The sequence below is a fragment of the Panthera onca genome, chromosome D1, assembly GCF_046562875.1.
Source record: "Panthera onca isolate mPanOnc1 chromosome D1, mPanOnc1 haplotype 2, whole genome shotgun sequence".
Classification (NCBI taxonomy): Eukaryota; Metazoa; Chordata; class Mammalia; order Carnivora; family Felidae; genus Panthera; species Panthera onca.
Genome location: NC_138348.1, coordinates 39,268,084 through 39,288,229, shown reverse-complemented (window position 1 = coordinate 39,288,229; position 20,146 = coordinate 39,268,084). Strand labels below are relative to the sequence as shown.

The 20,146-nt window shown below is 38.0% G+C and overlaps 1 protein-coding gene across 1 annotated transcript in view; it reads left to right on the top strand.

The window, feature by feature from the left end:
• Positions 1 to 680: 680 nt before the first annotated feature.
• Positions 681 to 20,146, top strand: part of PRMT3 (protein arginine methyltransferase 3) — a 138,798-nt gene continuing 119,332 nt past the window's right edge. The window contains exons 1-8 of the mRNA XM_060606210.3: positions 681 to 906; positions 1,187 to 1,322; positions 2,925 to 3,007; positions 4,708 to 4,757; positions 5,538 to 5,640; positions 12,925 to 13,084; positions 14,843 to 14,987; positions 19,094 to 19,159. Of these exons, the coding sequence (XP_060462193.2) occupies positions 879 to 906; positions 1,187 to 1,322; positions 2,925 to 3,007; positions 4,708 to 4,757; positions 5,538 to 5,640; positions 12,925 to 13,084; positions 14,843 to 14,987; positions 19,094 to 19,159 (771 nt within the window). The 5' untranslated portion in view covers positions 681 to 878. The remainder of the gene's footprint in view (positions 907 to 1,186; positions 1,323 to 2,924; positions 3,008 to 4,707; positions 4,758 to 5,537; positions 5,641 to 12,924; positions 13,085 to 14,842; positions 14,988 to 19,093; positions 19,160 to 20,146) is intronic.

Sequence of the window (20,146 nt, the reverse complement as noted above, 5' to 3'; positions counted from 1 at the left end):
ATCAAGTCATTTTATTCCTACAGTAGTTCTGTGGCTAGTGAAGTCACTATCCCCGTTTTGTAGTTGAGGAAGTGGCGGCGGTGAGAGGTCTTGATCTTGCCCAAGACCACAGTAACAAAGTGACGGAAGTAGGATTCAGACTGAGTAGGTCGGCTCCGGAGTCTGTGCTCTCACTTAACCACTGCACTTTAAAGACTAAAATCCTTAAAACGGCGCCAGGCTTTGGTCCCTACGTAGGCTCTTGTACACCCACAATGCCTCCTGTAGTTCCCTCTCCCCACCCTGTTGCACCCTGCTGTAGGAGATCAGGTAGCTCAGGAATTAGAGTGGAGGCCCAGGCTCTTGCCTGCGCTCCGCCGCCTCCGCCACCAGAGGGCGCCCCAAGCGGGCCGCTCCTCCACTAACTGCCGGTTCCTAGAATAAGGGACGCACAGAGGGCGCGGTGCCCGCTGCAAAACCGCTGTGGCGTCTCTCCGCCTCTGGGCTCGGGGGCGCGAGTGAGAACCTCCCGCTAAGACCCGCCGCAGCGCGAGGAGACAAAGTCACGTCAAAGCCTGCGACGTTCAATCCCCGCTTCAGCGCTTACTCTGCACGCACTACGTCAACCCGGAGGCTGCAGGAGGCGGAGCTCGGGCTCTCGCCCCGCCCACCAAACTCACGTGACCAACAACCGTGGCCTCGGGGCCGGAAGCGCTCCCGAGCCCACGCGCGCGCTCTCGCGTTTCCAGGCGACCGGGAGCCTCCCCAACTCTGGGCCCTGCCGCGCGCTGGCGCTCGTTCCCGGTTTTCCGGGCCCGGAGAGCTCGGAAGCGGCTGCGCGCACGCTGCCCAGCCCGGTCCCCGCCCCCAGGCGCGCGGGGTTCCGGGGCAATACAGCCATGTGCTCGTTAGCGTCGGGCGCTGCGGGTGGGTATTCCTGGTCCCTTAGCACCCGGTTCGCTCAGCCCGAAGGCCGCGCCGCAGCGGGGCGGGAGAAAGACCCTCCTATCCCGCTGCGTCCCCTGGACGCGGGGTTGGACGGTGGGGCCTGGCAGGGAGGGTGAAGGAGGTGCGCTGGCAAGGGCCGCGGGGAGCGGGGCGGGGGCAGTACCACCCCCCCCCCCCCCCCCCCCGCCCCAGTGCTTCACGTGTGCCCTGCTCGCACTGGTGTCCGTCTGGGGCAGGGCTAATCGTTTGCGTGTGCTAGGCGGCCGGGGCGCTATGGAGGACGAAGACGACCTGCCAGAGCTGTCCGACAGCGGTGACGAGGCCGCCTGGGAGGATGAGGACGATGCTGATCTCCCCCACGACAAGCAGCAGACCCCCTGTCTGTTCTGTGACAGGTTCGTCCACCCCAGTGCCAGGCGTCACCCCCAGGGTGTCGGGCCCTGTGGGTACCTGTGGTCCGCAGTCGAACCCGAGCGGCCTGCCCTCAAATCCTTGAACCAGTGGAGTGATGGTTTGTTGAGAAGGCAGAAGCACAGTAGCTATAGAGGGAGAGCCATGAACTGGAAGGCAGGTTATACTAGTTCTCTTCGACAGCCTCAGTTTCCCCTTGTGTAAAATAAGAGGGTTTGGACAGAATCTATGGTTCCCAAATCTAGTTGAGCACCCTTTAAAGTCTCACCTGAGACTTTGAAAAGATACTGAACTCTGCACCACAGCACTTCTAAATCAGTCATGGGATCTAGGAATTTCCTATTTTTATAAAGACATTTTCTGAGGTTATTCTAATGAATAACCCGTTTGGGAGTCACTAAACTAGATAATCCCTTGGGACCCTTCAAGCTTTACCATTCTATAATTCATTTATAAGTAGAGAGCTACTCAAGTTACAGCAGAGCTTCTCAAGTTACAGCATTATTTCCATTTGAACTACCCAAAGAATCATCTTTCCTAGGTAGGAGCTCCCCACCTATGGAAGAGAAAGGAATTGATGCATTTTTCACTTAGGGAAAAAGAGACTGCAGTTTCAATAACTGGTTCAAGGTCACAATGCTGTGGTTTTCTTATATCCAAATCCCTATACTTTGCACTTAAAAGTTCTGCCTATTCATCTCAGTAAGCTTTGACTTTGGCCGACTTTCTGGGCAAGTGGCTTGGCATTGGCCAGTATTACTTTCATAAACATTTGCCAGTTTCCCATAAATCTGGGCATGGTGCTGATTGGTGGTGTATTAACTCCTCTTGATTCGTCATTGTTCTCACATGTAGCCTCATTTGCGTAGGTACAGAATGTCTACGTTTCCTTTAGTTGTCATAAAATAATATTTATTGAGCATCAGGGATGTACTTCTCTGTGATAGGCTGTATATAAACACAGCAAGGTAAACATTGGTTGTAAACTAACTGCTGCATTTGTGCCAGGCGCTCAGAAGTATGCAGCTTCTCTGCTGTGTATTTCTCTCTTAAGTGTCCTTCAGTTTTGCAGGTCACATAATAAAGAGGCCTGGTCCTCACAATGTCCGTAACACAAGTACTTTCAGAACACTACAAGATTACCTTTGAAATATGGCACTTTGGGAATATGCCGGCTGTAAAAATTACATGTTATGCTTTATTTCTAAAAGCAGTTTGAGCTGTTGCAGTTCAAAGCCTCTGGAAGCAGCACTGACAGAGAGGAGAAAAGAATCTTCTGTAGGGAATTTTCATGTCTTGAGGGAAATAGAATCTATCAAAGGGAGTTCTCTTCCTTAAAAGCCTTCTGATCATCTCAGTGCTATTATTTGGCAAATAAATTAACTTTGACATTTAAAAAGGTTGTTAGGGGTGTAAAATGGGACTCAGAAGTTCTAATTCCCTGTAGTGGTGCTGGGTTCCTCTCATGTACAGGTACGTTTGGTTTTTTCTTAGAAACCACCAGAAGGGGGGTATATATTTTACATGAAATCCATATTTAGACTTTTGAGGGGACTGTTTCATAAAGCTGTCACTTGATTTTTCAGGTTATTTACATCTGCTGAAGAAACATTTTCACATTGTAAGTCTGAGCATCAATTTAATATTGATAACATGGTCCATAAACATGGTGAGTATTTTTTAGAATAAAGGAAATTTTTGTTGTGAAATTTAAGTTCAAACTTTGTATTCTTCCAGAACTTTCCCTTCCTCTACAAGTTCAATATGGTGAAAAATATAGGAGCAGCCTATCTAATGAAGTTTTTTTGACAAGTGGCCTTTGAAGGACTAATTATAAGTCATTCTTCTAGATAAGATTCACTGTATTTAAGCTTATATTGACTTCACAACTAAAAAGGAAAAAACAACGTTGGCATGTGATTGCATTTTTATCGTATTAGAACTAGGGAGAGCAAGGACAGAAGTGGACTTTGGAAAAGGTGGTGGTCATTATGGGAAAAGCTCACCAGGTCAAAGCATAACATGAACTTCAGGGCATACAAAGTTGAGTTTGGTAAGAGTATAGAAAAAGGAATGATGAAGTTAAGGTGGTAAGCAAAATACTTAGATGATGATTCTTTTGAAACTTGCATTTACACATGCTTTATAATTAAAGTCTTCTACTTCTTTAAATGGATGCAGAAGTGCTACACTATTCCACTAAAATTAAATACAGAATTGTTTTTTTAGTCCCTGCATTTACTATCAACTAGAAAAGACATTAAACATGTGATACGTTTATAAATCATAAATTCAGCTGCAACTGCTTTTGTAAGACATGAATGACTTATTCTCATTCGTTTTTTTATGTGCATTTTTTAATGTTTATTTATCTGAGAAAGAGAGCGTGCGCACGAGTGGGGGAGGAGCAGAGAGAGAGGGAGAGAATCCCAAGCAGGCTCTGCGCTGTCAGTGCATCCCTTTATGTGCATTTTAAAACTGAATTGGAATCATACTTTAAATATAATTTTGAGGTATGCCTGGGTGGCTCCTTTAGTTAAGCACCTGACTTCAGCTCAGGTTCATGAGCTCAAGCCCCACATTGGGCTCTGTGATGGCAGCTCAGACCCTGGAGCCTGCTCCGGATTCTGTGTCTCCGTCTCTCTTTCTCTGCCCCTCCCCTGCTTGTGCGTGCTCTCTCTCTCTCTCTCTCTCTCTCAAAAATAGTTACGTTTTTAAAAATAATTTTGTAATTTTTTTCATTTAATAGAGGTTTTTGTATGCTATTACGCATATAAAACATTTTCAATGCTGTTATATTTCTCATAACAACATTATTCATGACAAATAATACCCAGTTGGTTGGACATTCTATTGCTTTTCCTTGCTTTAAATCCTGCTTCATTTCCGGAAAGAAGAGAACCAGAGAACAAGCCTCATTGTTTTTTAACTTACATCATTTAACTTAATATAAAAGCTATTTCACTTTGTATACTCCATGTCTGACAAAATTATAATTTGGTAGGCACCCTAAAAATAGGGGATTTAAAACTTTTGGCTGTAATATCAACTGTCAAATAGTTGTTAAAATCTACAACCAAATTTTCCTGATTTGTGTTGTTTTTACAAATGAGGATTTGAATTCTAAAAATTAATTTCCTACTTTTTAGAAATGCAAGAAAAACATTAAAAATTGTCATCCATGTGGCTGTTTCTTCAGATATTCAGAAGTATTAAAGTTACTATTTCTAGTTCTTAAGAAATTCAAAATATTGTAAGTTGTAGTTTAGAGGACAGAAATATTTTATTATTTAACCTCTACAGAACAGGTCAATTAGACAAACTCCTCTTATATGAAAATAGATGAATTATCTTTTTTTTCCTTTTTAGGACTGGAATTTTATGGCTACATTAAACTAATAAATTTTATTAGACTTAAGGTAAGTTGGTAGCTTAATTTATAATTTTGTTTGGAAACAAAAGAAACACCACAGTGACTAATGATGCCCTGGTTTTAGAAAAATACAAAGAACTGCTAAATGAGAAACTGTTTTAGATTTAGTAGTCATCACATTGGGGGAATCGTGGACGTTAGGAACTTGTCCAACATGCAGCACCAAGTAAATGAATACACACCATGCTTAGTAACGTTTCATTTTTAACTGTGTCTAGGAGGTGAATTGCTGTTATGTGAAAAAGTAATTGAGTGTCAAATAATGGGAAATACTGATACACAATATTTTTCTAAGATCAGAAATAATTTCTAGTGTGATTCCAAGTACTGTGGTTGTCTTTTCTATTTTTCAAATACTTTGTCCTTTTTTCTCTTCTACTCAAATGAATGTTTATGTTGCCACTTCCTCCAAATCCAAACAATATTGAATCCAACATTGAAACCATATTGCATATTAACGTAAGCAGTCATCCAATCAAGTTAATGAAGTGAGAGGTGAACATAGACTCCGTAAATAGAGGTTTTACATAAGGTAGACATGGTTCCTTTTTTTTTTACTTAATTTTCCTAGTTTTTGCTAGGGGTGGTTTGTGATTATATACAATGGAAAAACATGCAATTAATTTTTTTTGTTTGGGAAGACCTTTATCTCTCCTTCTATTCTAAATGACAGACTTGCTGGATAAAGGATTCTCGGCTGCATATTTTTTCTGTTTAGCACACTGAAGATATCGTGCCAATAACATGCAATTAATTTTATATCCAGAATCCTACAGTTGAGTATATGAATTCCATATACAACCCAGTGCCTTGGGAGAAAGAAGAGTATTTGAAGCCAGTATTAGAAGATGACCTATTACTTCAATTTGGTAAGATGAACTTACAGTATCTACTTTTTTTTTTTTTTTTTTTTTTTCAACCTTTTTTATTTATTTTTGGGACAGAGAGAGACAGAGCATGAACGGGGGAGGGGCAGAGAGAGAGGGAGACACAGAATCGGAAACAGGCTCCAGGCTCCGAGCCATCAGCCCAGAGCCTGACGCGGGGCTCGAACTCACGGACCGCGAGATCGTGACCTGGCTGAAGTCGGACGCTTAACCGACTGCGCCACCCAGGCGCCCCTACAGTATCTACTTTAATGTAGGGTCATTTGTAATGGCAAAAGGGTGGTTAAAAGTGTTCTAGGAAAATATATTACCTCCTTAATTCTCTGAAGACCTCACCAGGTGGTTGGTCTCAATAGGAAAGTTAACTTTAAGAATTGCTAGTCACACTGATCATTGCCAGAGAGAAATTTAGAAGTAGGAGCTTGTTTAAACATTGTATACAAGATGTTCTGAAACATAGGGAGATTTGAGAGAATAATTTTTAATTGTAGGCTACTTTTTAGTCTACTAAAATTGGCTAAAATTTTAATTTAGTTTGCTAAAATTAATTAAACTTTTAATTTATTTTAAATTAACCATAATTTTAAAATCTACTGATTCAAAATAATTTTAAAGCAGACAATAATATTTGCTTTTGTCTGACATATTTAAGTCTGATAATTGACTTTTCTTAAGACATCCAGTTTACTGAGATTTTATTTTGATGCAGAACAGATTCCACTCATTTCCTTGGGCTTGCCTACATGCACTAACTCTACAGCCTTCCTTGGGGCAGGGCCACTCTCATCTCCTGACTGTAGCTTTCTTACTTAGTTACTTGCTCTGTGCATTGACCATTCCTTATTGAACAGGGATCTTATGAAAATTCTGTTGGCTTCTTACAGATACTTGAATGTTCTAACTTACCAGGGTTAATGATTTATGTTTTTTCCCCTTGTTTATATTTGCTTCTATGTTTCTTGTGTCAGTAAGGTGAGGTAGAGGGTTTGCTCTTTTCAGACCAGTGAGACCAATCTAAACAGACATGTACCTTCACATATAGTAATTTAACAGTGTGTATTTGAGCAGTTCTCTGAGTAGTGAGAACTGTGGAAAACTACTCATTTCCTTGAGTAGTACCATCATTTGGTTGTGTGGTGGTACAGTGTAGTATTAAGGACCTTAATGTAGGAGTCAGGAACTATGTGACCCTGGACAGAGCTTTCTGTTTTTAGGTCTTCATGTATAAAATGAAGAACCCAGACCAGATTTCTGATATTCTTGCTAGTTCTAAAATTTGTTGAGTCCCAGGTTGATTCTTTCCTGTTTTTACAAATTCTCCTTAATCCAATTTCTCCCCAGAGTGACCAAAGTGATCTCCTTAATAAATGACAAGTGCCCACTAAGTGTTCTTCATGACTTCCTAAATTCAAAGTCATTCGCTGAGCACTCACAGGATGAAAGTAGTATGTTAAATGTAGTAGAAACATGAATAAGTGAATCCTTCCCATAGGGAGTCTGCAATCTTAATAAGAGTGCTTTGTTTTTAAATGTCTGTCATGTATGATAGTATAAGGTCAAATATGGTAAGTTTCATGAGAAGTAGAAAAGGTAGTACAGTTCAGAAGAGGAAGAGATTATTCAGATCAACAAATATTGAGTGTTGTATGCTGGTCACTGTGGGTACAGATCAGTATTGAATCTAACTCTCCAATGGTATAATAAAGTTAATTTCTTTCAGCCTTAACTTGTAAAAAAGGTGATAATGAACCCTACCTTATAAAATTGTTGCAAAGATAATGTGTATTAGCACAGTACCTGTCAGAGGGCAAGTGCTTAATAAAGGAGAATTTATTGTTATTAGTAAATGACTAAGGCCTCCAGGAGTTTGGATGAAGTCATGACTGTGATCTGGAACACTTAAAGAGACCTAGTTAAAAAAGGAGAATTTGAACCAGGCATGCCCTTGAGTGCACTGCCTGTGTTCTCTGTCTGTGCTCCTAGCCATTGGTGGAGTGGAATGGAAGAGAAGGTCGTGTCTGTTAAGTATTAGGCTTTGAGGATGTAAAGATGCTAAATTAATAAAGATGACTAAGAAAATAAGCAATGAAAGTATAAGGGAGGAACAGTAACTTTACAAGGGATAAACCTGGCAAACACTACCATAGCCAGATAATCACATCAAAGATAAACCATGTTGATAGTGTGAGCTCTTTATATGATGTCATGAGAATGGTACTTTCCCTCTGGTCTTTCTCCCCAAAACTGATAACCTCAGTCTGACCATGAAAAACCATCAGACACACAAAGTAAGTGTCATTGTCCAAACTACCTGACCAGTACTCCTCAAAACTGTCAAGGTCATCAAAAACAAGGAGCGTCTGAGAAACTGTCATTGCTGCAGACAGGCTTAAGGAGACCTGACAATTGAATATACTGAAGTATCCTGGATAGGATCTTGGACAGAAAGGAGACATTAGGGAAAAACTAATGAAATACGAGTAAATAAAATGAGTTATTTTTTTAAGTACTGTGTAATATTTGAAACATACTCTACAAAGGGTTAATATTCTTTTATATAAAGAACTCTTAACCACTGAGAGACAAAGATCTCTTGATAGAACAAGGGGGAAAATTACATGATTAGACAGTTCACCCAGAAAGGTTCAAAAATTGCCCAACAGTGAGATACCATTTCTCACCTGTCAGACTGGTAAGTATTTTTAAAGTATGACAACATTTCTGTTGTCAGCGTTGTGGAGATACAGGCAGCATTGTGGAGATACATTGCCAGTAGAATGCGCGTTTGGCAACACCTCACCAAACTGCATATGTACTTACTTTTTAATACAGCCGTTTCTCTGATAATAATCTGTCTTGAAGGTATACCTCCAACAGCCTGAAAAGACATATACACAAGATTATTCAATACAGCATGATAATTTCCAAATATTGGCAACAACTTAAATCCCCATACATAGGAGAGTGATAGAATAGGCTATGGTGTGTCCACACTATGGAGTAGTATACATCTATTAAAAACCACGGAGATCTCTGAACTGATAGAGTGATATCCAAGACATACCGTGAAACGAGAAAAGGCAGAGCTCAAAGGAGTATCTATGGTATGATACTCTGTTCATGTAAGAAAGAAAGGGATTTGAGAAAGTACATGTGTCTGTTCGTTTGTTGAAAGAAATACAGGAAGGATACACTAGAAACTAGAGAGAGTAGTTACTTACGGGACTTAGTGGGACAGGGATGGGAAGAAAGGCATAACGGGGTTGAGGTTACAGGGATAATGAGGGAGTGACACTTCTCTGAGGGTACCTTTTTGTATAGCTCCAACTCTTGGAACTGTGGGAATATTTCTCCTAGCCTTCGTGTAAAACAACAACAACAACAACAACAACAACAACAACAACAAAGCATCCTGGATGTGTGTGAGGATACTGGGGGTGCAAAATGGAATACAAACACTAACAAATGAACTTAACTATATTACAGAGGAATAATGTAATAGCTGAAATGGGTAGGGAAGAAAAGAACTGTGTGAGTAACTGAAATCTTGACTGGATATTGTGCTGAGGCTATAGGTAAAAAGAACTACATAAATGCTGTAATCTACTAAGTAAAGGTGTTTCTCGCAGAATATGGATTAGCAATTCTGGCACTACTTTCTGTATGTAACAGCATGGACAAGTAAGTAAATATATTATGGATAATAAGAGCTAGGTTTTCACTGTTGGAGAAGGAGGTTTCAAATAAGAAAATAGGGAAGGATAAAATGAGTCCTATGGTGATAGATTGGAATCAGAAGTATCAGTATAAATTCCACACTTTTTAATATATATTCAGATAAATACAAAAATATAGATGTGTGTGCATGTGTGGGTTAGTATAGACACATATATTTCCTAGCTCTGTTGAAAGAGCCTAGAAAAACCCCAGTAGCAATGAGTACACTTACTGCCCAGATTTTAACACCATTATCCAGTAAAAGGAACCAAAGCTCTTTAGAGAAGTGAGTGATTCCTTGGATGGGGCAGGATGATACAGGATGAGTCTGGGAAAGCTTGTGCCACAGATTAAGGACGTACTTGAAAAGGTGGTGGCGGGGCGCCTGGATGGCTCAGTCGGTTAAGTGGCCGACTTCGGCTCAGGTCATGATCTCATGGTCCGTGAGTTCAAGCCCCGCGTCGGGCTCTGTGCTGACAGCGCAGAGCCTGGAGCCTGTTTCAGATTCTGTGTCTCCCTCTCGCTGACCCTCCCCTGTTCATGCCCTGTCTCCCTCTGTCTCAAAAATAAATAAAACGTTAAAAAAAAATTAAAAAAAAAAAAGGTGGGGGAGGAGGGGACTTAACAAAAGAATACCAGAGCCAACCTGAAGGAATCCTAATGGTCAAAACTGGAGTAATTTGAGCAACACAGAAAGTGATACTATTGGGTTTTATCCACATGGATATTAATAAATATCCATGAATCCATAATAACATAGTCAATCAAATAAATGGAGAAGGAACAGCTTGATCTTAGAGTAAAATTTTCATTAATAAATGTGGAAGAGAAGAGAGAAATAGAAAATCACTGTTAGGCAAACACCACAGTAATAATTTGCAGAAAAGATCCACCAATGGATGCTAAGATTAGTGGGCAGAAATTTAAGGTGAAACAGGTTCAGAGTATCTCCCTCAAGAAATTTAAGTACAAAGGAGATGTTAACTTTTCCAGCAGACACTACCACAACCAAGTGATCAAGGTTAACATCATCATTAATGAGTCATACTGACACCAAGAAACCCCTTGGTAAAATGCACTCAGAACACAACATCATTTTTCTGCTGTTCTTGCCAAGAATGTGTAACTTTATTCCACTAATGAAAAAACATCAGACAAACCCAGGTTGACGGACAAACTACAAAATTAGTGATCGGTACTCTACGAAAAGTGTCTGATACAGTTCTTGGGTGCAGGATTCTAAAAATAATTCGTTCAAGGTGCTGATTATTTTAGTTCTGACTTTTGTATATTTTTGGATTTTTCTAATCTAATTCATCAGTTGTTGATAGAGGTGTATTTACATTTCTGTGATTGAAGAATTGTCTGTTTTTCCTTTTAATTCTATCAGTTTTTGCTTTTGTGAGATTTATACTCATTTATAATTGTTATGTCGTCTTGACAAATTGACCATCCTTTGTGGTAGTTCTCAGCTGCCAAAATGAACCTCCTAAGACAGAATGTAGGTGATTTGAACCTCCTAAGACAGAATGTAGATGTGGAAATTCATCTTCCTGAATATGGTTTAAGACTTTGAATTAGACTGTTTTGATAAATTGTAGTTATGGATCTTAATGTTTACTGGATCCTTCCTCCTTTTCAACATTTAAGCTTTAGTATATGGTTGTCTATGTATTATTAGTGTTGAAAGTTTTTACTTTGCCTTTCATTGCAGCAAAAAGCAAAACAGAAACTTGCTAAAACAAAGAAATCAATTCCTTTAATCAGTTCTAATCTGTAACTTAAACTAACAGCTTGGCTGGCAAACTGTGTAGAAGTTGTTTTTTTTTTTTTTTTAATGTTTATTTTTGAGAGACAGAGACAGAAAGACAGAACACAGTGGGGGAGGGGGCAGAGAGAGAGACACACACACACAGAATCCAAAGCAGGCTCCAGGCTCTGGCTGTCAGCACAGAGCCCGATGAGGAGCTTGAACCCATGAACCGTGAGATCATGACCTGAGCTGAAGTCAGGCACTTAACCGTCTGAGCCACCCAGGCGCCCCTTGGAGAAGTTTGAAAATGAGATACACAGTGAAAGTTGTAGTACGAAGTAGAAAATATGGTGCTGTCCTTAAATAGTTTGGACATACTTTGTTGCTCTCGTTAATTTTTGGTGAATTAAATAGTGAATGAATCTATAGTTTTTTAAAACAAATGACTCAGTATTCTGCCAGATGGATTAGAGTTTAGTGGTATACTGCTGTACTGTTTTTATAAGAAGTTGAACTTAGGCTCTAGTGTCTAAGTTATAATATTCTAATGTACTTGTTTCCCTTTTTTTTTTTTAATCTTTATTTTTTGAGAGAGAGAGAATCCCAAGCAGGCTCCACGCTTAGCATGGAGCCCAACACAGGGCTCAATCTTACGACTGTGAGATCATGATCTGAGCTGAAATCAAGAATCGGATGCTTAACCGGCTGAGCCACCCGGGCACCCTCTCGTGTATTTGTTAAGCTTGGTTATTTTGTCCCAACTCTAAAGAAGCGTCACCGCTAACAGCTGGTGATAAGAAAAAAAGCCATATTTCTCCCAGTGCTATACTGAAGAGAAGATGTATCTTCATTGCTTTTATTGCTTTATGTTGATCTGAAAGTTAATTGGACTGGTAAATAGACATGGGATTTTATAACACTCACTAGCTCCATGTATTAACCTCTTTTTGCAGAGTTATTAGTTCTACAGTGGAAGTTAATAATTATACATAGTGAAATCAAATTTAAACCAAGAATTTTTAATAATGTTAGGAATCAGGATATTCAATATCAGCAATAAGACCTCAGTCTTAGATAAGACCTCAGTCTTAGAATAAGACCTCAGTGTATAGATTGCACTACCCCTTACGCAGGATGAAAAACTTACCTGACTATATAGAATTCTTTATGTGCATACTGTCCTTAGTGAATATGTAAATGTAATACCTGTTATTCTATAGATAAAGACTCAGAGTCTGAGAAGGAACCATGTGTAGTGGCAAGAACGTGAGCTAGGAGGGCAGGCATGGTGGGAATCTTAGTTTTTTTATGAAACGTTCAAATGACTTTGGGCTAGTCACTTAATTTCTCTGAAATTTATTTTCCCATGCCCTAAAATAGAAATATTTATATCCTAGGTTTGTTTTGAGGAGAAATGAAATGTAATATGTGTACTTGAAAGAAATATGGTGATAAGTACATATTAGAGCTGTTTCCTTCTACTTTTTTGTTTCTTCTTGGGTTTGGTTCAGTGTAATTAATGCCTTTTTGTTTCTTTCTGGGTTTGGTTCAGTATAATTAACACTTTTATATGTGGTTAACTTAGCTACCTAATGAAAAACTTTAATAACATGCTCTTTAAATTTAAATGGAAACAGCTTCAGTATTAAATATTTATTTAATTAAAAGTACTTTTACAAGTTTTTCTCAGCTGGCTGCATAACAGGCCCTCAGAATATATTTATTCTGAGTTAACATGTTTGTATTTGCTTCATTGTTAGAAGATAGCTTAATAATAACGTCCATTCTTTCCTTAGATGTAGAAGATCTTTATGAACCGGTGTCACTCCCATTCTCGTACCCCAATGGACTCAGTGAAAATACATCTGTTGTTGAAAAATTGAAACATATGGAAGCCAGAGCACTGTCTGCTGAAGCTGCATTAGCTAGAGCACGTGAGGATCTGCAAAGAATGAAGTAATTTATCAGTCTTAACAGAAAATTCGTTATTTAGATTCTGAAAGTAATACGACTTATATAATAAAGTGGAATATGGTAAAACATTTTGTATATTGGAAAGCACAATGTAGGTATCTAACGTTAATTTATTTTAAATTAATTTTAATGATATGCAACATTTTAATATGTTATAGATATAGTTGATTAACATAAAATTCTGTGGTTTTACCTGTTCTCACATACTTCTTTATAATTACTTTTGTACTAATGGCAATTTTTCTGGGAGTGTTACCCTCTTGAGAGCTTTTGTTCTTTGAATTACTCCATATCTAATAGATTTCTCCATTTTACTTTTTCTCTCCTAGGCTTTTAAAGGGAAGTGATTAATATTTTTTAGGTTTGGGGAAAATACAGTGTTGAAATTTTTGTTTTTAAAGAATCAAAGTATAATTAGGTAGTATTTAATTAGAAAACCACTGGGAGCCTGGGTGGCTCAGGTCATGATCTCATGGTTCTTGAGTTCAAGCCCCGCATTGGGCTCTGTGCTGACAGCTCAGAACCTGGAGTCTGCTTCGGATTCTGTGTCTCCCTCTGTCTCTCTGCCCATCGTCCCCTGCTCATGCTCTGTCTCTCTCTCTCTTTCTCAAAAATAAGTAAATATTAAAAATAATTAAAAAAAAAAAGAAAGAAACCAGATACATAGGATGATTTTCTTCAGTGGGTAAATTAGCTTTCTACTGGCACTACACAGAATTTAATGTGCATATGAATCACCTGGGAATTCGTTAAACTGTAGGTTCTGAGTCAGAGATCTGAAACAGGGCCTGAGATTCTGCATTCCTACCAAGTATAGTGTTAGCTATTGGATTTGTAAGTTGGTTGCCATTCCCTCAGTACCCATTTGATGGTTTGCTGGAATGTTCAATAGGGAAGATAGTATAGGTGATTGTGGTTCTCTTTCCCTGTTTTTGAGATTATATGCTGGGTAATCCAGTAACCAACAACAACTCTCCCCCATTATATACATATAGATTCTTTTTTTTTTATGTTTGTTTATTTTTGAGACAGAGTGAGAGAGCCCATGCATACTTGTGAGTGGGGGGGGGGGTTGCAGAGAGAGAGGGAGACAGAGAATTTCAAGCAGGCTTTGTGCTAGCAGTGCAGAGCTCGATGTGGGGGCTCGAACTCAGGAACCGTGAGATTATGACCTGAGCTGAAATCAAGAGTCAGATGCTCAACTGACTGGGCCACGAGGCGCCGCATTATAGATTCTTAATGTATTGTGATCAGAGAGAGAACTGAGTTTTAGAGCTGGAGTACATGGTGGTGCTGTATGTAAATAATTCTCCATTTGGGTCAACTTTCTGCCCTTAACTACCTTTCCATGACATACATAATATGGTTTTAAAGAATATTAATAGTGTTGAAATAAACCACATTGATTCAGCTGCTACAATAAGATTTTAGAACAATAGAAATAATAAAGTTGAATAAAGACAATGTGCTTTTGTTCAGTCAAAAGATACAAACAGCTCTAATCTGCAGTTGGCAGTGTTTTTGTGGTTTGCAGAAGGAATGTTTACAACCGGGTTTGCATATGCCATTGCTTGAGATCCAGCAGGGGGAGCTTTCAGTTGCTTAAGATAGACTGGAGTTAGAAGGCTCATCACACTGCACGCCCCACTCCCTCCCCATTCCTCTCCCTCAACCTCTAGCCTTTCCTTTTTTCACGGTCCAATAAACCTGTCTCAAGGGTCTATTTCAAATTGATTACAGACAATTTGCTCAGGATTTTGTGATGAACGCAGATGTCAGAACCTGCTCGTCATCTACTACTGCCATTGCAGACCTCCAGGAAGATGAGGATGGTGTTTATTTCAGCTCATACGGGCATTATGGGATACATGAAGAAATGCTAAAGGTTAGAGAAGAGCACGAAAGTACCAAGTCCATACTAAAGGAAAAATAGAATAAAACAAGTTCTTAATACATATGCTGTAGGAGAACTGGTCATTTTTTGTTTTGTTTTGTTTTGTTTTGTTTGAACTGCTTGTTAAATCTCTTTGGTGCTTAATAGCACATCTTGGGTTCAAAAGGCTACAGGAGCATCACAGTCACTGTAAATTCTATTGAAGATCATTATTAATCTTTATTAGGAAATCTTTTGCTTGAAATAGAACATCGGAAAAAAACAACTGCTGCTGATTTTTGTCTTCTCAGGAGCAACTGTTAAATAGGAACAAATAAGTTATACATTTGCCTTTTAATGTACAAAGGGAATGATTAATTTTAGTATGTTATATGGTAATATTGACCTCAGTTTGAGCAAATAATTCTTTGGTACAAAGTTAAGAAATAATTCTCACAGTTGTCATGGCATAACTTTTTTACATTTGAAATCAATTTCCTAAATTGATCAAATCAGGTTTTTAAATTTGGTTGGTTTTAATTTTTATAATGATAAAACCTATGTAAAATGTAAGTAGATTTCTAGCTGTACCTGGCAATTATGCATTGTATCATGTATTATAGATTATAAAACAGTAAGGTGTAATTTTTTAATGCATTGAAACTAAAAGTATTTATAGTAAAACAAACATTGGAATGTAAAAAATTTATTGAAAATGTTAGATGTTCATCTCTGTGCATTTTTGGAGGCCACTACCTTTTCTTAAAACCAGCCAGCAAAAAATTCATTCGTAAATCCTTCCACACAAGATTGTTTTATTTTATGGAAGCCCTAAGACCATGTTCCCCTGACAGCTATGCATTTAAAATAACCAGGGATATTTAATAACATGTATGTATTTATTGAGTCAGATTTGCAAGATCACAGAGTGGAGGGCTGCTGATTAATAGTAATTGTAACTACTTGGGGTCTTTTAAAGTAGTGTCATGTCATTTCTTTACCAATGACATGTCACGGTTGTACTTCTTGTTGTCACTTGAGTTATGGCATAGCATTACAAATAACAGTTATCTTATAAATGATAAGTTATTTTAAGTCCAGAGTGAGTTTGTTTAAAAAAAATTGATTTGCTCTGTGTCCTTTGTTAAAATTAATTTTACCGCATCTAGAATTTTTCTTTTTAAGGAATTCACTTAAGCCCATGTTTGTCATTTTAAATCACCCCATCAATTTAAATGCCATGAACCTTTAATGGCTTTGGTATGGAAACTGTGTTGGATTTTCTGACAGATAAGATTACTGAGACTTCAAGTAGGTAGTACATAAAAGTGTCCTAGGTACAGTCATCAGGGAAGTCCAGTTTGAGTACTTACTTCCAAATGTCTGTCGTGGACATTTGTAGCTGTATGTCCATAACTAGAGGATTTTCACACCTGATCGTATATCTGTAAGTCATTTTGACATACACGTGGATTTAAGAAGTTCCGTCTTGAAGTTTCCAGTGCTACTTTTTTCATTTTAGAGAATCATTTAAGAATTCCTATCAATCCAGTTTTCCATGCCTCACTTCCTGTTAGCTGTTACACAACGTACTTACCTCTCCTTGGGGATGACCTGATTAAGTGTTCATAGGAAGTAAGTGTCTGCTCCATGCAAAGAGAACTATTTATCCATTTTATATTTTGCTAAGCTATGTGCTGTGGATGAGTAGGAAATGTTCTGTGTATCGAGAAATATTTTGTTTCTTATCAAAACATTTTTTAGCATACATAATCTATTTAATGTTGTGCTACTAGATCTCACTTGATCTTTGTCAAGAACTTAGAATGGAGAAACACGTATACAACTTATTTTAATGCTCAGAACTGGCCTTGCTTTTATAGGAATAGTATTTCGATTTTTGGTTGCTTAGCCTCAGATAGTTCAATGACACTGTTTTGGCATATGCTGTGATTATAATTATAAAGAAAGGTACTTTGTGATCTTACTTTCTGGAGTTCAGATGAAGATAATGGTTTTGAATTCCAGAGATACAGTCAGTGGAGGGATGGATTACATGAACTTACAAAATCCTTCGCCACTTTATCTTTCTGAAGTCATTGTTGACTAATGTTGTAAGTCTGAGATGCATCACTCTCTTTTTTTCCAAGAAAAATACTGTTCATCCTGGTGAACGTTTATCACAGATCATAGTACCATTAAATAACTTTTCTTTACCGCATTCTTCTCATGGTGTCTGCAGCTGACTTGTGCAGTCCCTCCCCCTTCATCAGCCTATCCATTTGAAACACACTGCTGTTTATGTGTACATAAAATTTATGCTATGTAACTCTTCTGTAGTCTCATTTTTAATATTTTTTTTTTATATTTGTAGGAATAATTCCATGGGACTTGACTAGTCTTAAAAGATTGTTTTGCTTCTTAGTAATTCTATTTTTCTTGTGTGTTTCTTAGTTTTAATAGGTTGGTGAAAACGGTAATTTTTAAAATTTCTATTTATTGCCTTATTCTGTATTGAAGTGTTAGTCTTTTCTGAGAATACATTCTTAGAAGTGGTTAGGAGTGCTAGTCTTTTATTTCTTGCATTTTCATGTTCACTGGATTTTTTTTTTCAGTTATTAAATTGAAACTCTGCTATGTCCAAGGCACTGTGTTTGGTATACTTTGGATTTTATTGCAGCAGGGTGAGCATGTGAACGAAAGCACATGAATCTGTAGGATGAGCCCGGCATGGAGGAGACGAAGGACTGCAGTTGCGGGAGCAGTGGTGCACGGATTTAGGACAGGAGTTGGGGTGCGAGTGATGAAGTTGGAGTAGTGGTGAGGCGGTGTGATTGGCGAGAGCTGACGGGCTGATGTTCACGCAGCAGAAAATCACCGCTTGTAGTGTATGGAGAGTATAAAAATGACCCAAAAATGTATGGAATGGTATATTTTTTTTAAAGAGACTTTTCATTATTTAACATGTGTGAGTTTATTTAAACATTGGATTCTCTCAGTAATTATTAAAATAACTTCAGGGAAAGGATTAATAAACCTGATTTAAAATTTTTGTTTGTGAAGCAATCAGAATTCCAACAGAAAACACAGAATTTTAATTGTGCACCTCCCCATTTTTATATCCTGTAATTAAGTAAAAACTACATGGCTTTTAATCTGAGAACTTCTTTATATTTTTTTAATAAAAAATTTCCCAGTATTGGCTTAAAAATGTCTTTTGAAGTATATGTATTGCCGAAATTTTGATATTGTAGCACTTGGTGTAACATTTCTTTTTACCTGGTGTGAAACCCCAAACTGGAATTGCTGACCTCTTTTTATTGTGCTCATTTTATTTACTTGGCAGCAGAGCCCCTTCCTGCTTAATTCGCTGTCTTTGTAGGTCTCAACTGAAGTAATTTAAAAGGGAATCTGCTCTTTTCATGAGCGAACCTAAGTGTTCACATTCGATGCCTGTCTTAGGTACAGGTCATGTGAGACTTCAGAGTGGAGAAGGCTCATAAATGTGGGCTGCAGGGCTCCAATGATTTATCTTCAGGATTACAGGCTTTTAAGCATCGTTTCCTACAACAGACATTTCTATAAACAAAACAAGATTATAAATCAGATAGGTGCTGATCGGTGACTTTCTTAGAATAACCATACTCAGTGTAAATTCATTTTTTGTATGTAACTGTAAGTTTTACATTTATCTGTTTTGGGTATTTTTCTCCCATGTTTTGATACAGCATTTTAACATTTAACATAGCAGTGTCCCTCTACTACAAGGAGTCAGCCTCTATTGAAAGGAGCAAGACATCATGTTCATCTTCTATTAGCTTTAATTATTAGTTGAAGTCTTATAATGACAATGCATGTCAAGACAAAAAATGTATACATCTTTTAAGAACTTCGATTCTGTTTGACTTTTAGTGATTTTCTGAAACATGTCCTTTGGGTGTTGCTGGTATTTCTGGTTTTTTATTGTTTCCTTTTAGGACAAAAAAATTAAGCTTGGCTTTCCAAGCAAAAAATAACTATGGAAATTAGCAATTTGTGATAAAATAACAAATAGCTTCCTAAAACGTTTTATATTTTTAGTCTATCCTGTAAACAGAATGTTTTTCTCTCCCCTCTAGGACAAAGTGCGAACAGAAAGTTACCGAGATTTTATATACCAAAATCCACATATCTTCAAAGACAAGGTGAGTAGCACAGGTTACAGAATTATAGCCACATTTCATGTGGATCTTGGGTAGTAGAAGTCCCCTCTTGGGTCATCGTTGTGATAGCAGTTGATTCAGTGCACTCTGGCTTTATTTCATGGAAGACTTAACGATGCTGCTCTGTGGTGCAGGATACTGATAGCAGGCATGCTCATCGATGCTATCATTCAGTATACTGATTTTTTAAATTGAAATTCATTAATTACAGTGATGTGGTTTTAGTTAAACTTTGCTTATCCAGATTATGTTGCTGAAACCATATTTTTGATTTACTATGATGCCTATGAATTTCCAATGTATCAGATAAGCCCCATACCAAAGTGTACTTTTAATGATTACTCTAGTTTGTGTTAATTAGTTAAAAAATAATAATTTTAGGAAGTTATTAATAAGTAGGGGCAAATATTGTAAGGTAGGACTTACGTGCTTTCTTTTCAGATCTCATTTACTCCTTTATGAGACACGTTATATCTTACCATTAGTCTTAATACTCTTTCAGGTTATGTCAAAGATGAAATTTCACACAGTGTGTGTGTGTGTGTCTGTTTGAAATTTGTGTCATTTATTTTTCCTCCCTGTGAATTGTGTTCATTTTTTCTTCTTCACTTCACCTCCTCCTTCCCTCCCTTTCTACGATGGCATGTTGACCTAAAAGTTCAGGTTTTCTGTTCTTCCTTATTGGAAATTAGTCCACTAATTTAGTCAGATATCATCTCTGCCACATGTATATCTTTGGGAATTTCCTCCACTCTTTCCACATCAAGAACATGTGTATTGATTACGTATCAGCTTTTCATAATTCCTTCTTCACCTTCACTTTAGAAGGTACTTCTCCAAGCTCTTTCATAAGCTTCACATGATATTGCAGCAATGAATAACAGTTTTTATATTTTGAAAAATTTCTTTCCTTGATTCTTATATTCTTTGGAATATAATATGGATAGGCTTTTCATTTTCCATATCTAT